We start from the raw sequence: 21,099 nt of genomic DNA on the forward strand, positions 1-21,099 counted from the left end.
GAGTGCCAAATTGACAGACCTACTGATATAGCAAGTAAAACTCAAAGAAACCTAAAGGTGTTACTGCTGTTTGCTAGGAGAATAAACAAGGAACTCTACATTCTACAGCATCTCCTCACTGTGGAGAATATAGACATCTGTGCTGTTAATGCCATTGTTTAAATCCACTGAAAGTACTCCAGCAGTGCAAGGCTTCAGTGCCTTCCACACATTTAGACCATCAGCTGCACAAACCTGATCAAAAGGTGGAAGAATCTTAATCTAGATTAGCATTAAGCATGCTCTTTCTTGGTTAAACAGGACAATGCACTGGAATTTATCCACGTGCAAATCACCATAGACAAAGTCCCATACCATATCCTAGCTAGTTACAGGTCACATTCTATGTCTGTAGAATTCCATTGCTTGTACCTAAATCTGCAGGAGTCGCTTGCCATTAAACCAATACCCTATTCATGGAGACTTTAACTACCCCTGTATAGACTGAGAAGCATACACTGCCTCGTGCTTGCAGACGCAACAATTCCTGGACTTTATAAACACAAATACCCTTGACCAGATAGTGTGCACATCCACCAGAGGTTCAGACATACTGGATATGGTACTTACTAATGTGGGAGATCACTGCAACCCCCCCCCCCCCATATTATGTCCTCACTGGTGAGTTTGGACCACAAATTATCTCCTTTAAAATAAAAGTCAGCTCTTTAACCCCAGCAAACCCCGTAACTATTCCAAAGCAAACTGCAGCCTATTAAGTGATAGTTTGTTAAAATTCAGTGCCGCTTCCAACCAGTTCAGAGCAGCCTATGCAGAATTCTTCACATTGACCCTGTGTAACCATTTAAATGGCTGCATAGAGGTTACTGTACCTACTAGAATAAACCCAAGACAAATTCTAGAAACAAACCACACTGGTGGAATCCTAACCTTAAGAGGTTATATGGCAAAAGGAAAAAAGTCATGGTTAAAATCAGGAAGAGAACTCTCATAATGATAAGAGTTCTCTAATTAAACTAAACAGGAAACTAAGAGGACTAATTAAGTCCAATGAGGCCAATTATGATGTTAGGATGGGCTGTCAGGCTAAAGACAGCTGCAAGACCTTCTACAGCTATGTTTGAAACCTCAATGGCAGCACACATCAGTGTGCCAAACTGGTGGTCAATAGTGCCACCTTCATTGAGCAGAATGACATAGTGAATATGCTGGCTGACAAATTCAGTTCAAACTTCACCCCTCAATCCCCCTATGCCTCCCCCCATGAAATACCTAATAGCATTCACCCCCAACTATTAACAGGGAGCAGGTGCTGGCAGCATTCTCTAAGGTGAAAGATACAGCCAGAATGTGCCCTGACAATGTCCTAGTATGCTTCCTAAATAGCTTCAAACATGACCTATTAAGACCACACGAGTCACTTTTCAACTGTAGCCTCAAAACAGGCTTTGTACGCTGAGAATAGAGGACTGCAAAAGTTATCCCATTTCAGAAGGATAGATCATTAACTTATCCGGGAAACTACAGGCATATTACTCTAATATGCAAAGCCATGAAGTTAATTGTCATAGAAATGATCAACAAAGACATAGGCAAACTTCAGACTCTGGACCCAACCCAGTTTGGCTTTGTCAAAAGAAGGTCTTGTCTGCTAAACCTGGTGGACATCTCTGAGAAGGTCACCAAGACAATGGATGAAGGAAAGTGGTGCATACCACCTACCTGGACCTGGCTAAGGCATTTGATACAATACTTCACTCAGGTATAGTTAATAAACTCACCAAACTGACATAAAACTGTACATAACTCATTGGATTGCCAGTCGGCTCACAGACAGGGACCCAGGAAGTCAGAATTGGTGATACCACCTCCACTAAAAGACCAGTCATCAGCAGTGTACCTTAAGGCTCCATTTTTGGGACAGCTCCCTATTTGTCATCTGCTTCTCGGAGGTAAAGGCTAATGTCAGAGGGCTTTGGCTGATGAAGTTTGCAGATGACTGCAAACTGGGAGCTAGCATAAATTTCCCGCATGACACACACATCCTGTAAGAGAGTTTGACATGACTAGTGCCAAAGTTATGGATTAAAATTCCATACCAAGAAAAGCATTATAGTGCCTTTTGGGAAAACTGCCACCTAGGCTAATTACTCCATTGATAAGACACCCTCCTAAGAGTTGACCCGGTAGTCAGGGATTTGGGAACATATGTAGAGACTATCTGGCCTTTGACCAACATGTGGCTAAGGTAGTAAGAAAATCATTCTGCGTCACCCAACTTATAAGTAAGGGTATAACATCGAGCCTTTATCAGACCCATCATTAAATATAATCCTCCCTTTGGTATGTACCTGACCTCATATATGCAACAGTTGGAACATTCACAAAGGTTCCTTACCATGATAATTCAGGGTGTAAGCATACTACCCTATACAGATTACATTAAAGCCCTTTCTCTATACTCTGTCTCTTGCAGGTTACTGAGAGGCGAGCTATGCCTGGCATACAAGGCATTCTCGGATCCAGCAGTAATGGACCTTTTGCACATCCTCAAAATAAACATTTATTTATTTATTTATATTTGTTGACCGGGAGTGTCCGACTGGACGTAGGTCCATTTTCAGCGGAGGCCCGGGGAGAAAAGCTCCACAGTTAAAATAAACAGACAGACAGTAGTTGCATTAGATTACATAGCAATTAACAATTTACATAGCAATTACTTACAACATATTTACAGATGAAGAACATAGTACATCAGTAGACGACTAGAATCTTTATCTGTGAAGTACATAACAGACATTAACAAATGTTACAATAAGAAGTTCCTGCTGTATAATAAGTACTAGGCTTATGAGCATCTGAGCTTGCTATAATCAAGGTAGTTAGTGGAGTGGAAAGAAAGGTAGTGGTTGGGTGGGGTGGATGATATTAGAATGGGAGTTGCAAGGGCATAGCCAGCATGTTTTTAGGTGCACTTTTAGTAAAGTTTTGAAGTGGGTGCATGATGGTACGGAGGTAATTGTGGGTGGGAGGGAGTTCCATAATTTGGCTATGGTGCAAGAGAATAGTGCTTCACCAGCAGAGTTATTGGCTTTAGTGATCTGCAAGTGATTTTTGTTGCTGGATCTTAGTGGTCTGGTGGTGCGATAGGGTTGGAGTAGATTCTGGCAGGATGGGACATTTAGTGGATGGTTTACTAGTTTGTGGGCAAGTGAGAGTTGATACCATTGAAGGAGGTGAGGGAGTTCAAGCCAGCCCAGTTCAGCAAGTGAGAGACAATGGTGACTACGGTAGGATGCCCCTGTGGTGAATTTGGCGATTTTGTTGTAGCAGGTCTCTAGCTTGTTTAGATCGCATTGCCTTAGGTTGGTATATATTGGAGAGGCATAAAGTAGGGTGGAGATAAGGTGAGAATTTGCTATTGAAATCTTTTCTGCTTTGGTGAGAAGTTGCTTATTTCTGTATAACGCTCCTAGTTTTTTGTGGACTTTTTTATGGTCATGGATATGTGAATGTCAAATTTTAGTTTATTGTCTATTTCCACTCCTAGCAATTTGGTGTGTTCAGTTGGGTATATAGTGGTGTTGTCTTTTGCTGTGATGTTAAAGTGAGAGTTGTTTTGAGTATGTTTGGTGGGTTAGAAGATGAGTAGTTTAGTTTTGTTTGGGTTGAGTATTAATTGGGCATCGGATAACCAAGTTTCAACAGAGGAAAAAGCTTCCTGTGTGACTTTTTGCAGTTTGGGTAGGGACTGTGCTGAGCAGATGATGATTGAGTCATTTGCGTATTGAATGAGTGTGCCATGTTTGGTGGCAGAGGCTAGATTATTGCTGAAAACAGAGAAGAGTAGGGGTCCAAGGATGGATCCTTGGGGAACCCCTATGGAGACGGGTAGTTGGGGAGATATGTCATTCTGCCATACAACGGATTGTTGGCGGTCAGACAGGTAACTCTGAAACCAGTTGGTGACTGATTGTGAGAAGGATAGGTTATTGAGGGCAGAGATAATTTGCTTGTGTGGGACCATGTCAAATGCTTTAGATAGGTCTAGGAAAGTAGCAGAGGAGTGATAGCCATTATTTTTATGCTGAAGGATAGTGTTAGTAAAGGAGAGTAAGGCAGTGGTGGTGCTATGGTTTGGTCGGAAACCGTGCTGAGTATTGGAAAGGAGGTTGTTAGTAAGGAGGTAGCCTAAGACCTGAGAGTGTATGCATCTCTGTAGTATTTTGGAGAGTGGAGAGAGAATAGATATGGGGCGGTAATTGGTTAGTTCTGTGGAGGGGAATTATATGTAATACTTTCCACAGTGTGGGAACGTAACTTTCTGACAGAGATTGGTTAATCAAGATGGATACTGGGTAGGCCAGAGCATCAGCTGCGATTTGTAGGTATTCACTTGGGAGGTTGTCTGCTGCTAATTTGGTGGGCTTAAGTTTAGTTAAGAGTTTTTTTATGTTGGAGGTAGGTACAGGAGAAAAATAGAAGGCAATGGGGAGATTACTAGTTGAAGGTGTGGGTTGGAGGGGAGGGGGGGTTGTGTTGTTTAGCTAGTGATAGTTTGGTTTGTGTGAAGTGTGTGCTGAATGATGTAGCAATATTTTCTGAGGAGTGAGGGATGTTAGGAGGAGGGGTACTGACTTTACCTAGGTGGAGGATGGAGTTTATGGAGGACCAGAATTGTTTGGGGCTGTGTTGGGAGGAGTCTAGGGCAGACTGGTAGTATTGGAATTTGTCCTGTTTTATTGGCTTTTTGACTCTATTGCGTAGTTCTAGGAATTTCTGTCTAGTTGAGGGGGTTTTGGTTTTGCGCCAGTGCTCCCAGGCTTTATCCTTGTTTTTCATTTCTGACTTTGTGGTTTTCTGTAGCCATGGGGAGGGTTGTGCTTTGATTCTGGAAAGTCTTATGGGGGCATGGTAATTAAGGATGCTCAGGAAGGTAGTATTAAAAAATTCAACTGCGTCATCAAGACTGAGGTACTTTAGAGGATGCCAGTTACATTCTTTGAGGGATGAGATGAATGTGAGTGGGTTAAAATTTAGTTTTTTACGTATTTGACGGTAGATGATAGGTTTAGCTTGGTATAGGTATTTTTTGAGTAGGAATGTTGGGGAGTGATCACTGAGGCTATCTGATAAGCAGCCTGTTATATATGACTGAGGGCTCTTACTGACTAGTATCCAATCCAGGGTAGTGTGCTTGCTGGAGTTTTTATTTATCCTGGTTGGCGACTGGACTAGTTGGGTGAAGCCATGAAGGTTTACATGATGGGTTGGATGGTTGCCAGAACAGGATTGCCAGTCAATATTGAAAATCACCTAAAATTATGGTTTCTTGGGGGAGATGGTGGGTAGACCAGCTGAGGAGGTTTTCTAGTGGAGGGATGTTTTGGCCAGGTGGGAAGTAGCATCCAAGTATGTTGATGGTTTTGTTTTGGTTTATTTTGAGGTTGGTATATATTATTTCTTCATTGTCTATTTGTGGAGCTGATGATTTTAAGATCTGGATGTTTAGATGCTGTTTAAATATTATAGCTACACCTCATTTCTATTATAAATATATATATTTATATTCATATTATAGCTACATCATCAGAACCACTTGATCCAAGGATTTAAATTTTGCTTGCGACATAAATAACATGTTAGTAATACAGATATAAGTCGCAGAGGATCCCCATGCTGTGGAACAGGACCCTCATCCATGTGAAGTAGAGTCCATCCCTCACCCTATTTAAGTGTAACCTTGACCAGTGGATGCTAAATTGGAAATTCACCCCAGGTCTAGCCTCTGTGACTCTGATAGACGGAGGCAGACAGAAATGCCCAAACTAACATACCACCCCACATAACTTCTAATGGCTTCCTAAGTAACTTATCCCATCCTAATAAACAACCATGATACATAGGGACAGAACTACAAAAGACAAAGGGCTGCTGGGATCAGTCTGTATTCCAATAGTATAGATAGAACTTGGAATAAAATTCTTATATCAGCCAGGTCTGTCATACACCTTCATCTTGTCAAATCATTACTAAAAGACTTCCCCTCTGTCTCCTGGCTTTGTCTCATGTGGGACATAGCTCTCTAACACTCTTTATCACATTTCTTCTACCTCCCTTTAAAGCACTAAATGACGTAATCTGTTTCCATCCATCCATCCACAAGCCCTTTTTCCCATTTTTTGCACACAGAGTTGGGATGTCACTTCAACAATGACAATTATCTAGAGCCAAGGTTTATTCCACTGGGTGGCTAGTCCTGCCAGAGTAGTTCTTCCGCACCACACACTCATGTACGCTCGCACACACATACACACACATCTATGGTCAATTTAGAGTATCCAGTCTGTTTACTGCATTTCTTTGAAATATGGGAGGAAACCGGAGCACCTAGAGAAAACCCACATGAACACAGGGAGGACACACAGACTCCGCAGAGAAGGCATCCCAGCCGAATCGAATCAGGGAACCTCTTGCTGTGAGGTGACAACATTTTCCACTGTGCAACCTGCTTATCCCCTTTTAATACCTCACTTTATTTTTCTTTTTAAACTACTATACCTACTTCTAATTAGCGCAACCAAATTACTATGCCATCACTACTTCTCTGTTAATACTCAAGCTTGCTGATGTCCAAGTAATACCTTACTCTGTTGTATTTCTTAAATTACTCCTACCTATCCTATACACCACTCTCCTATCTGTAAAGTTTCAGTACAAGGCTAGTAAATTTAATGTTTGTGAATATCAATACAATTTTTATTATACTGACTGTTATGCTGCGTATTCACTGAAACTGCATTTTTAAATTTATTATAAATATTGATTGCGTTAAATACAATACCATGGAGCTTTTCTGCCCGGGCCTCCACTGAAAAAGGGCACCTGTGCCCAGTCAGATTTTCCCAGTAAACAAATGTCAATAAATATATAGATAAATAACTGGGTTGGATTGCACGGCTAGGCTTGTAAAGACCCTGGTAGTTGTTAGCCTGATATATACTTACGAATTGTCTTAAAGAGCTAGTGGAACTTCTTAGCCAGCCTTGTTACTTTCCCTTGCTGATGCTTCTCAGGTTTAGCCTTCAGACATTTGGTTTAGGCCAGCTTATGTATGAAATTTACAACCTCATCAGTTATTGGAAGAGTGCTCCACATTGGTCAAATTTAGAATATCCCAGAAGAGGGGCATGGCCAAGATGTCAGAGAGATAACAGCACTTTTTTGATGCTTTGCTTAACAGAAATTTCTCTGACAGGAAATTTTCTTAATATTATTTTAAAAACATCTAAGTTTTCTTTCACCTATATATTTAGATACAGTGGATTATTTTTTTCTACAAATATTTCAATTTTGGTGAATAGAAAGTGAATTACATCCTGTCAGAAGTACAGCAGCTGAATATAACAGACTCTCTCAGCCATGAGTCATTCAAAAGCCTCTCTCCAGGAAACTTCCATGAAGAAAGAATTACAAACAATAATATCCAGTATTCAAGATCTTTCCATGAAAATGGACAATTTAGAAAAAATCATGGAAAACATGAAGAAAGAAAATAGAAAGCAGACTGAAGAATTCAAATAGATAATTACAAGACACACAGACCAGATAACAGAAATTGAAGAATCTCTTAATGAAATAGACGGAAGACAGCATGAAAATGATAGCCAGATTGACTTCTTACTAAAGCAAAACACCGCACTTTCAGATAAAGTGGAGGACCTAGAATCAAGGTCACGAAGAAATAATATTAGAATATACGGCATACCTGAAAAAATGGAAGGAAATAACACAATACAGTTCTTGAATGACTGGTTGCCTAAGACACTAAACCTACCTGAATCTCTCTCTTTTGGGATAGAGAGAGCTCACATGTCATTGTCAAATATGTCTGTGTCAAAAAATCCAAATGCTTCAAGATCCATTATTGTAAAATTGTTATCATCTCAAGACAAGGACTTAACCCTGAGAACAGCGTGGGCAGGTAATCCTATACAAATTAATGGTCGAAACGTAAGATTTGACAATGACTATACCTCTACTATAATAACTAAAAGAAAAGCCTGCATTCCTCTCATTAAAAATCTGAAGAAAGCTGAAATTAAAGCACAAATCATTTTTCCTGCCAGAATTAAAATACATCTATCTGAAGGAATAAAAATATTTAATAATCTTGATGACGCCTCTGAATATGTGAAAAAGAATAAGATTTTGGAAAACACTGAAGATATGGACATCTCATTACCTAGTTTAAAAAGGCAGGCAACAAATGGAAAAATGTTATTGATTGATAAAACAAGCAAGAAGCTTAAGGGTAAATAATACAAATGAAGCTCTTCCACAATCCCTTCAAATCACAAAATTTTCGTGCTACAAATCACCTACATCGGGGAAAAACATACATGTTAAGGTAAAAAATCATTTAATATTTATTAAGTATGCTTATTTATTTATTTATTTTTAAATTTATTTGCTGTTTAAAAGCCTTTAATAGAAATACGCTAGAATGTTAAACATAGATGTTAAAATTCTAAATCTTCCCTTGACAGAGTGTATTATTAGTTGACAACTACATAGGGGCAGTGTAGCAATACCATAGAAATATTGGTTAAAACAAGAACCCCCTTAATACTGGATACTGTATGTGTATTAGATTATGATGATATAGATCACTCCGATAAGTGAAATGAAGGCTCCCCATCTCAGTGCAATTAAATGAAAGTGTAGTCCCTTTTTGCATTAGCGGGCTTTCTCTCCTGTTAAATGTCATGTTATGCTTGGGTCCTTTTAGAGCTAACGGATATAACTTAATGTGACTTGTACTAAATAGTTTAAAAGGTATTGGAAATTGTTCTTTATCATAATAAGAGAAGATTGTTTTCTTTCTAAGAATCCGTCATGTCATGTAAAAATGCATTCTCATACACTTGAGAGGTTTGTGTCTTTACTAAATGTGGTTTGTGGGTCCATCTGCTGACGGAGAGGGAAAAGGAGATGTATTTTCTGATGAAAGCTGGTGGAGTGTGTGTTGCAGGGACAGGAGGGTTTGTATGCTTGATATCCGATACATTTGCCAGTAAAATTGATAGTTACAGAAAATTTTATATTTATATAAAATGGGGCAAAGTTGTTTTTTATTTATTTATTTTTTTTGTACTTCATATACATGCTTTTTGAGTAACATATTCTGTTTTTCTTTTCTCTCACAAAATGCACATCACGAGTATCTCGTGAACAGTTATCATAGCTTGCTGCAGATTCCCTAGTGCGAGCTTTTAACTGCCAAAATTGAAATGTTAAAGGAGAAGGAAGGGAAAAAGAAGGCTCTTGCCTCGAGACTTCTTGGTCAGATCTTCTTTGTAATACAAGAGACTTATGCATGTACTCTCACGAAGTCTCTTTTGTCATATGAACTTTGGTTACGTATTCACGTTACCAGAAATCTTCACATGAAAAAAAAAAGAAAAAGAAAACGGAACAACTGAATGCTTTATCACATACCAAGAGTGACAAAGAAAAATATATAAAAAACATAGACATATATAAAGGTCCTTTTTACTAAACCAACGTTGATGCCTATGTTGTTCCCTTCATAATAAGTTTTCTGATGACATGTTTTACAAAGTAGTTTACACTTGATCATTAGTTGGCAGCTGTAGCTAACAGATACAGTGAAAACATAGACTAGGTCATCTGATCCTTTTTGGTTAGCAGAGCAGAAAGCTGCATATGCAATGGTTATAAAGTCACTAAAATACATCATCTATTGGGGGTTAATGTGTTCTTATTATTTTTAAAGTAGATTTTGGGGCAGCTATGTATTTTCTGTGCTTTTATCTTGATATCTTCGTCCCCAATCTTATTGATTATATGAGTTGTTGGTTGATGGCAATACTGCTGGATTGGGGAAGCCAAAGCTGCAGACAGACCATTACAATAAATAATATTCTGTTATAAAAGGGTGAAATAATATATTGGGGCAGGAAAAATTTCGGTTCCAAAGAAAAGGAGACAGTTCTGCTTAGAGAATGATCTTAGTTGTTACTGAAGTGATGCTTTTGCCTCACTAGTCAGTGATAGTAGTAGAAGACTGTTAGGGGGGGGTGGCAGTGCAAAGTGGGGATGGTTACTCTTGACTTATAGTTACTACTTTCATCAGGACATGAGGACAGTTGTTATTTTCAAAGGTAGCCTTTACTTTTTAACTGCTTTTCTAATTAATAGTTTACATCATGTTGGATTTATAGTGAATGGTGAAATTGTGATCTACTTAATCCACCTCCAGCTACATAAGTGCATACTACAATCTGACATTTTCACTAATATTCATAAAATATTGAATGTTTTACTGTCTGTAGACTACATTTTCTAGCAAAAGATATATTGCATGTTAACCACTGCCACTCTAACTGAAAAAATATTGGTAAAATGTGTTAATGTATTTTGTTAAAAAGGACAACTTAAGGGAACACATTATTACTATAACATCTAAAACTGAAGTGTCCTTGAAGGTTAAAAGCTGTGACTTCATTATATGATATTTTTATCAAAATCAAGCTACACTACATAGTTTCTTTAGATTCACATCTTTGGAAAGAAAAGCTAATGTTTTTGATGATTAAACAGATCTATATACCTGCATAGATATTTGTGCAACTTAAATATTATCTTCTCATATAAAAAATTCTCATTAGTACATCTTTATTTTACATATCTTTAATACCTTAAGAAATTATTTAAGGTTAATCAGATATGTTTTTTTTTTTTTTTTTTTTTAGGGGAAGGAAAAACTGGTGATTTTATATCTTATATAAAAGGAAAATAAGCCTATAGGCTATATATTAATATGCTGATTCTATAGTAAATATTAACACTGTTGTGATTTCACCGACAAGTTCATACAGGAATGTTTTATTACATGATAAATGTTCTTATTTTTATACATAAACTTCTTTACTGAATTCCTAGATAAGTAGGTTTTGATCTAATGTAGTATACTAGATTAAGATCTGTATTAGTATAGAATAGACATAAATGAATATGATATACTATATCATGATACAAGTTTAAAGACACTTTTCTTAAAAATTTTGAAAATTACATTATTCATGATAATTGATGTTTTTCCACAATATCTCCTACATAGTAATACCTATTCATCGTGGAGAATTAATAGGTTGTAGTTTGTTGATTCAATAAAATATTAGGTAGTAGCATTAGAGAACGATAGTCTTGAGCACTAAGGATAATAGAGGGTGGTATTGATGACTTCTTCATCAATCCAGGAACTAGATGTTCCATGGTTAGTTTTGTATATAGTTATATTTTCATCTTCTCTGAACATTACTTGTTAATTAAGTCCAGAATAGGATTTATCCATCAAAAGCTTAAAGTAATCAATGGCTGGGTTTAAATGTCTGTCTCTGAATGCAAATGGTCTTAATAACCCTACTAAAAGAGGAAGGTTACTCAAATACCTAGCATCTAATAAAGCTGACATTATATTTTTGCAAGAAACGCACATTATTCAGAAAGATCTAGAAAAAATGGCTTTTAAAGGTTATAGTATTCTAGCTGAATCTCATTTCCAAACAAAGAGAAGAGGAACCATGATTTTGTGGAAAAATACATTACCAATACCTAAAATAATGAACAGTTTCTCTGATAAAAATGTTATGTTGTGTCTAGTAGTATTGGAATTGAATAAGAAATATTTTACTTTAGCAAATATGTACTGGCTACCTGGTATTGGTGCTAAATCTGCAAACAAATATTTGGAAATAATAACAGCAAATTCTAAAGGAGATATCATTTTGGCAGGTGATTTTAATTGTATTCTATCCTCTAAAGATACCACTAATGTCAGCAATATTAAGATACCTGCATCAGCCAAAAAATTGATAGATTTTGTCTCATTATATAACCTAAAAGACATATACATGATTAAAGAGCAGAGGTCTCTCAATTTTACTCCCTTTTCTTATAGATATGGTACACAGACGACTATTGATAAAGTGTTTATATCTGACAGCCTATTATCTAAGACTCAAGATGTAGTGATTACATCATGCCCTCTGTCAGACCACAATGCCATACTATTTAAAATTAAAATTAAACCAAATGATCGTATTCATTGGCAGAGACTACCAGCCTATATTATTAAGATAAAAGGATTCAAAGAATGGTTTATAAAGGAAGTAAACTATTATATTGAACTTAATAATAATAATAATAATAACACAAATAAAGTGTTTATTTGGGACTCTATCTATATGGGAAAATAAAAACCTGGTATTTACATAAAAGGAAAGAATGGGACAAAGAATTATTAAATCTACAACTGAAAATTGACACTTTAAAAAAGAACTTACACCCCAAAGAATTGGGCTCGAATCTGGAATTAAAACAACTAAATCTCGAATATTTAGAAATTCTTAGTCATAAAGTAGCAATTAATTTAGAGAGGTTAAAATTACAATCTTATTCATCTAATCCAAAACATATGCATAGATTAGCAGCCAAAACAAAAAGTTTTCACAAGAGTAAACACATAATTGAAATATTAGACACATCTAAGCACAATTCAAAACCTTCTTCAGATCTAAAAGATATTTTAGAGATTTTTCGTTCATATCATGAAACAATGAATAAAGCGAACTTAAACTTTACTAATAATAGTTCAAAAATAGAATTTCTAAAAAACAATATAAATAATAAACTTTCAAAAGAACAAAATAATAGATTACTTAAATCAATATCATTAATAGAAGTTAAAGAAAGAATACAAAATCTTAAAAATAATAAAGTCCTTGGTCTTGATGGCATAATAGGTGAATTATATAAAATTTTCCCTGATTCTGCTTTGAAGATATTAATGAAAGCACTTGAGGAAGTTCGAATAAGTGACAAAATTTGTCCTTCTTGGAAATATTCGCTAATTTCTCCCATTCTAAAGCAAGATAAGGACTCCAAATTTGTTTCATCATATCGTCCTGTTTCCCTATTAAATATAGATTATAAAATATTTACGTCTATTTTAGCAAACAGATTAAATCAAATGATGCCGACTTTAATAAACAACGATCAAACAGGTTTTATACTGAACAGAAAAGTTCAGGATAATACTATTAGACTTTTAACTTTAATAGATTTTGCAAATAAAAAAAAAAAATTATCACTCATCAGTCTAGATCTAGATAAAGCATTTGATTCTATTAACTGGACATACTTATTTATGGTATTAAAAGAATATAATTTCTCCTCAGAAATCTTAAACTTGTTAAAAAATTATATGAAGGTTCTATAGCGTATATTAAAATTGGCGCTTTTTATCTGGCCCACTTCAAATTCTAAAAGGCACTAGACAAGGTTCCCCTTTATCCCCACTACTATTTGCATTACCAGTAGAACCATTTGCTAATTTTATAAGAAACAATATAAACATAAAAATTTTGATGTTAATGAGAACTATTCTTCTAAAATTTTACTCTTTGCAGATGATATCTTATTAACTATTGGAAATATTGATTCATCTATTGATCACATTATCAGATCATTAAAACTCTTTGAGGAAATCTCAAACCTTAGATTTAACCAAAACAAAACAGAAATTATTCTCATCAATAAAAAATTGAATAACACTCTATCTAATTACAATAACTTTAACTGGACCAATGATAAATTGAAATATCTAGGGGTTCATATTCTGTCTAAATGGAAGGACACTAAATATAAATTATAAAATTTTATTAAATAAAATCACAGAATACATTAATAGATGGAAGAAAATGTTCTTTACTATAGAAGAAAGATTATCTCTGATAAAAATGAATCTATTACCAAAAATTCTTTTTTATCTTCAAACATTATTGGCTCCTCCTTTTAGAAAACAACTTAAACACATAAACACTATATTAATTCAATTTCTATGGTATCCTCAAAAACCAATGATTAAATATGATTGGCACTATAAAAACTGGATTGAAGGAGGGATTGCTTTTCCAAATTTTGAGCTTTATGCTGATGCCATTATTCTTAATATAACAAGTCTGTGGTTAAGTCCAAAATACCATTCAAATTGGAAAAATTTACACAAAACAATACTATTAAGTAATTTTGACAAGTTTTTCAAAAACATATATTGTTCTGAAAATATTAAGCTATTTATAGTTATTAAAGAATTCTTCTTCAACAATGAGCAGGAAAAATCACATCTTATTCCTATAATTAAATACCTCCCAAGGAAAAGAACCACCTAATACTATTACCCCAACCTTCTGCGTGTCCTCCAACAATGGAATCATAATCGAACCCGTCTCCCACACCAAACTTCTTGGGGTGACCATAGATAACAAACTCAAATTTGATACACATGTCAGTCTGACCATTAAGTCTGTAAACAAAAAACTCGGGTCTTTGTATAGAATAAAAACTTTCTTAACTCCGCACACCAAACTAACTATTGCTAGGACCCACCATCTGTCCACACACCTCTATGCTTCTCCTGTATTCTCCTTCCTCAACAAGAAGGAACTCCACAAACTGTCTACTACCTATAACCACATAGCCAGATTTATAACAGGGATGCCCTATCGGACCCATCACTGCCAAAATCTAAGGACCCTGGAATGGTTAGAACTCTCCAACACTCTCAAACTCAACCAACTCACTGAGGCATTTAAAATAATTAATCATCCAGAAAAAACTCCCTCACTGAACAAAATACTCACCCCTTACTCCAACCTTACATCCCTTAGGTCATCCAAAAGCCTACTAGTTCAAACCATCAAGTCTAACAACTTGGGAGGCGAAGCACTCTATGCAAATTCCATTGGCAAATCCTGGAATGCCCTGCCAAATAACCTAAGACACATGACCTCTCTTCACCAATTCAAAAAACACCTCAAAGACCTATTAAAGTCCCAATGGCTATGCCCTTGCTCTAATCCTGACTAATACTAAAACTCTCCTGGCCCACTAAAGTCCCTACCTAACCCACAAACCTAAGGTCTCGACTAATTCTAATGCTAGTTCATTCTAAGTATTGTACTTCTTTTAAACAATTGTATAACATCTATGTCTGATTTCTCTTTTAATGTGATAACTATAACTTTATCCTTGAATGTTATGTGTAACTACCTCTGATGTTGTGGAGCTTTTCTCCCCGGGCCTCTACTGAAAATGGACATGTATCCAGCTAGACTAGCCCGGTCAACAAATGTAAAATAAAATAAATAAATAAATAAAATAAAAATAAAAATCTTGCAAAATTTAAAAAAAGTAATGAATAAGAACCTTTTGAACAACAATTTGTCCATTCTAATGTTTCTAATAATCTTAACCAAGGGATGCTTTGATTCCTTTAACATGATGAAAATAAAAACTATGGAAGAAAATGGGTTATTATTCTGGCATCAGTTTTTAGGAACTAATAATATTCATGATACTACCTACCTTTTATCCAGGTGTAATATCTACCAAAATAACTGGTTAAATATTCAAATCTTCAGAGAATATATTTTAACGGAATTTAAAAGACATCATTTTCCTGCTATAACAGACCTCCCCAAAAAATTATCCATCCTCTTTGACTTCACCAATATAGGCTATAATAATGGTATCTCATTGTCAAGATTTTACAACATTCTTAGATCAGATCTAATAATATTAGACGACAATTTATGGAAATATATCAACAATTTCAACAACTCCCAAATACATATAAATGATAAAACTTTAATTATCATATCTGTTTACCATACCTCTTCTTCCACATATTGGAAAATTTTTACATGGAAATTCATTCATAGAAGTTTTATTACACCAAAAAAAGCCTCTAGAATAAGCAAGAAAGATTTTAATAGATGTTGGAGATGCGAGGAGCTAATAGATGCCGACTGGGCACATATGTTTTTAGAATGCAGAGCAATAACCACATTTTGGATGGAGTTTAAAAATTTTATTAAAGCTTTGTGGTCGGACAGATGCGAGATCTCTGATTCTATGATACTTTTTAATGCACCAATGCCAAGGTATGTTCCACTGAATCAAATGAACCTCCTTTGGACTTTACTTGCTATAGCAAGAAAAACTATTACTAGAAATTGGAAATGTAAAAATAACCTCTCATTTAAGGAATTTATATCTTTTACTAAGATTATTTGTATTAGGGAATTACAAACAGCTATGTTACACTCCTCAAACATGACTCATAAACAAATTGCCTGGATAAAGCTTAAAAAACTTAGACAAAATGTAATGTTATTGAAGATTTGGTATCTATTTTGGACTTTGTGTATAGTTTTTTGTAAAAATTTGATATTACGTTGTTTTTTCTTGTTAAAAATTGTAATTATACTCTTGAAAATCAATAAAAAAATATGAGAAAAAAAAAAAGAATATCCCTGAAGATTCTGCCACTCTTAGGGGTTTGTCACTCTGAGTGTCTCAGGATGAGCTGTGGGCCGTTGCTGGGGGTAATGACCACTGATCTATCTGTCCTGCACAGCTTGCTGTCCCTGCAGCAAGATAGTAAAGAAGCATTAGTTCTTTTTCAAAATATTAAGTGGAAAAGTGAAAAAATTTTGCCAGAAGTAAAACAAAACCAAAAGAGTCACAGTATTTGAAATACAGCCTAAAACACCAAGTGCTCTCTACACACATTATTTATGTATTTAAAAATGTAAAAAATGTATGTATTTGAATTTGTTTACCAGGGTAGAGCAATCATCTCAATGGACCAGTTTTACTCAACTTAAATATATAAAGTAGGTTAAACACAGAATACAAATAATACACTGGAAGCAGTATATAGTAGAATGGGTTGAAAGTAACTTGAAAAACTTGTATACAGTTTGAACAATTCAAGGCCACTGGAGGACCTGCATACTATCATGTACACACACATATATGTTATAGGGAAAGTTGTTAGATGTCAACAACTGCTCCAAGACAGCATAAGTTCAATGTTCTGTTCTTTTCTTTTTGTTTGTTTGTTTGTCTTTCGGCTTTTCCCGGTTAGGGGTCGCCACAGCGGACCTCCGGTCCGCTAATGATTGGCAGTAGACTTTCACGAATGCCGAGGTGCCAGCTCGAAGTTCAACCTTCAATGAAGGCATGCCTATTTACGCATGTCTTTCGAACGCCCACCCAACCACGGGGAGGACATGCAAACTCCACACAGAAGGCACTCCCCGCACTCCAGTCTAGAATCGAACAGGACAACCTCTTGCTGTGAGGCAACAACGCTACCTCTGTAACGCAGTCTATTTATGCTGAAGGGATGTCAATAGTTTTAAGGGGTTTATATTAGTTCGCCAAAATTTATTTTCAGCGAACACATCTTCGTCGACCCATATTCAGTGCAAATCATTTCCGCGATTTTCTGAATTTTCCAAAGGCAATGAAACAGTTGCCCCACAGCATAACGGATCCACAACTAACTAAATCAAACCCACCCAAGTGGGGAGCTTCATCCCTCCCAATTATATATACCAACTCCGAGATCGCGCTACAGTGGGGAATAGGGCAACATTTTGTAGTTGGACAACTACTTCATTGTCCTTGGAAAATTCAGCAAGTCACGGAAGTGATTTTCACTGAATACTGGTTGATGAAGAGGTGTTCGCTGAAAATAAAATCTGATGAACTAATATAGACCTGTTATAAGGCTTGCATAAAAATGTGCAAGGATTTAAAAATGTTATTGACACCCTCAAGCACAAGCACATAATTGTTTCATTATATACAGTATGTTACCAGCAAGTTCTTTTTATAGTTTCATGGATGTATCAAGTACTAGGAATTGGCAAGCATTCTTCTTAACACAGTATAAATGCAACTTTCTATGTTTGCAATGCTAAAATTAAGCAAGATTTTGAGATGATTCCTTTCTAATAAATACTTATGTGATATTTCATATTTCTCATAGAAAGCTGTAACCCTCAATACTGTGTCATGCCAGACAGTTTTAATGACTGTATTGCTCAAAACTCATAAATGTTTTAAAATATTAGGTTTCTGCATATCACTGTGAGAGAAATTCAGAAACGCTTAACTCTTCAAAACAAAGGACAGCATTCAGAAACGTATCTCTCAACCTCTTAGGGCAGAAGTCAAGGGCAAAGCCAAAAATAATGCGGGGGTAAAAGCCCAAAAATAGGCAGATTTTTTTTTTTTAAATGCTCTTATAAACTTAGAAAGTTGCTATAATATCAGGTTTTGCATTAGCTGTTATTTTAAACAGCTTCTGTTCTGAAACTCAAATGTCTGTCACAATGTGCAGTCTACAGTGATTTGCCAGAAATCTACAAATTTTATGAGGGACTGAAAAAACATCGGAGAAATGTAGGCATTTTGTGAAATTCTGGGCAGTTGAAGGGAAGGCTCAGGAGTTCAGCTGGATGTTAGTCCTTTGGCACTACTTAAATAACCGAGTAGAATCCCTCACTTCAGGACTCAGTCCTTCTACAGTTAGTGGTGGATATTGCAAGACGGTCAGTAAGAGGACCCAGCTGGCGTGTACCCTTTACGCCACTAATACCTGTATTTTTGAATTACCATAAAGACAGGAATGCTGTTAGTCATGTGCTGTTACGATGAGTTCACACAATTATACTTCCATTTACTTTTGTTGTATTTAGCAATATAGTGAGTAGTAGCAGGAGACTCTCTCTAGAGTACAACTTTGCCATAGTATCTTAGTGTAATTACATTATCCATGCAGTGTTTTTCATTGCAGCTGTTAAGTCTTTGCCTTCTTTGTTTCTTCCAGCATGGTATCCCAAGTATAGCACTCAGCTCTTATTGCTGGTTAAATCAGATTTTTTTTTTTACATTGTTACTGGACTAGCATTTCACAGATCTTGACCTAAAATACGCTTATGAACAATGTCTTTCAGGACTTTTCACTTGGTTTAAAGTATCTGCTACAGTTTTACGAAACCTACCAATGTCACGGACACTGATGCAGAATGTATCAGAACATCTATGGAAGCTTGGCCGACTGAATCATGTGGCAATTGCAGTGCCAGATCTGGCAAAAGCGCAGTCCTTTTACAGAGATGTGCTGGGAGCCCAGGTCAGTGAAACTGTTCCTTTGCCAGAGCACGGTGTTTACACAGTCTTTGTACAACTAGAGAATACCAAACTAGAGCTGCTGCACCCCTTGGGGGAGAAGAGTCCAATTTCAGGCTTCCTACAGAAGAACAAAGCTGGAGGAATGCATCACATCTGCATTGAGGTACTGCTTCTTTAGTTTCAATGTTTTGCTGGTATGTGGGACAGAAATGCTTTGTTGCATGTTGTTAACAAGATGCATTTACATTTATGCATAAAATTGTTTTTAAGGAAAGAAAAGTTTTTAATGAGGCACTGATTGCAAATGTTCATCCATCTATTGAACTACATTTTAAACCAAAGCTAGATCATCAGAATAACACAGAAATATCCAAATAGCTGCATATTTGAAAAGCAGTAAACTGCCGAAAAGTGGATTCTTGTGCACTAGAAGAATATAGTGGGTGGTAGCAAGCATCATGTACTTGTGTATATATACGTGAGCCTTCATAAGTCAGTGGAATATGACTAAAATGCAGTCTTGCAGGTAATCACACTGATGCTGTGAACTCCTGTTTGTGTAGATTGCGGTCCGTGTTCAGAGTTAGGGAGTCTGCTATTCTACCTGTGAGGAATTGCATGATGGGTCTTAGTGCAATATCTAGATTTTAAAAGTGATGACTTCAGTAATTTAGTATCAGAAGACTTGAGAGGTACCCGAGTCCAGATTGTGGAGGGGTGATGGAAAGATCTATTGTCTGGTAATAGTTATTCTTTTCTGAGAGCAGAGCAGCTGCAAAAGTACAAGGGTCTGTTAATAGGCAGAAATCTGTGAAATTGGTGACATTTAGAGTATCCATAAGTCTGACAAAGGCAGTGTCAGTCGGTGGTTGGTTTCTTTCATGACTGCTAAAAGACCTTTGATATCATTAGTGTTCTCTTGTTTTTGGTTTAAATGCTAAGTTTGTTAATTGTACTCCGTCTCTAAATTAGTTTTGAACACGGGTCTTCAATGAAAAATATTAAATGAAAATAAATTTAAGTTAATTAATGGGGAAAAACCCTGCTGGGTGACCTAACAAGTGATTGCACTGGTCCTATTTCTCTAGAATCTTCCAACCCTGTTTGAACCATAGTAAAGTCTGTTGGTTCTCTGGCTAATAAGGCTGCATTCCTGAGTAAAGTTCCTATTCCTGTTGGTACTCTAACAACTGTAACAGAGTAATGCATAAGTCATTATAGAGTGGTGGTAAGTTGAAGAACCATAACATGGTGCTTGATAGTATAGCATTACAAATGAGACTTTTGCAAAGGCTCTTAACAAAAGAACCCTTAAGAAACTGAGGTAAAAGAAGTAATAAAATAATAATAAAGAAGAAGGTCACAGGATCAGCACTTGTGAGTCCAAGTTTCTAGTACTCCTTCATTATAGTACATATAAAGTGGGAGCATGAGTGAACAAGAAATATTTGGGGAAAGGTATTTGACATTTGGAATGTTAAAAACTCTGTGTTGCAAACAAGTGGAAATTGTACCTAACTTCTTATTTAATACTTAGACACCAGATGTTGTGGTTGTGCTTCAAACTTCAAATTCTAGTCTTGCAGTAATTTTTCCATTTTATTTTGCTGTCTGTCATTCTATAAGATCTTCTTGGATGTTCATCGTGTTACCCTGCTGCAGTCATCACACTTGGGTTATCCTGCCATCAGGCGGTCCCGCAGTCGGCCCAAATTCCAAAGTCTTGGTCTGGCGTCGGTTGCTGTCGCTTCTTCCCTGACGTCAGTGCGCCAGGGGTATATAAGAGGCATCCGACGCCATTTTCTTCAGTCTTTCTTGCCGCGCGGTGCCCGAAGCAGAAGCAGTTCGCAAGTGCCGGTCGGCCGACACCTGAGATTTTCGATTTGAATTTCAGTCCGAAGTCTTCAATAAAGCTAAGTACCCCGTTGGGGAACATTTTCTTGCCTCAGTCCGATGTCAGAAAAAGTTAACAATTGCATTTCTTGTGGGAAGCAAATACCTCATAAAGACTTCCATTCCTAT

The 21,099-nt window shown here is 36.3% G+C and overlaps 1 protein-coding gene across 1 annotated transcript in view; it reads left to right on the forward strand.

The window, feature by feature from the left end:
• The window catches only part of MCEE (methylmalonyl-CoA epimerase), a 345,696-nt gene that overhangs the window by 119,350 nt on the left and 205,247 nt on the right, over positions 1–21,099 (forward strand). The window contains exon 2 of the mRNA XM_044078548.1: positions 18,900–19,240. Coding sequence (XP_043934483.1) covers positions 18,900–19,240 — 341 coding nt within the window. The remainder of the gene's footprint in view (positions 1–18,899; positions 19,241–21,099) is intronic.

Source organism: Protopterus annectens, chromosome 7.part1 (genome assembly GCF_019279795.1).
Source record: "Protopterus annectens isolate FY-2018-M chromosome 7.part1, PAN1.0, whole genome shotgun sequence".
Classification (NCBI taxonomy): Eukaryota; Metazoa; Chordata; order Ceratodontiformes; family Protopteridae; genus Protopterus; species Protopterus annectens.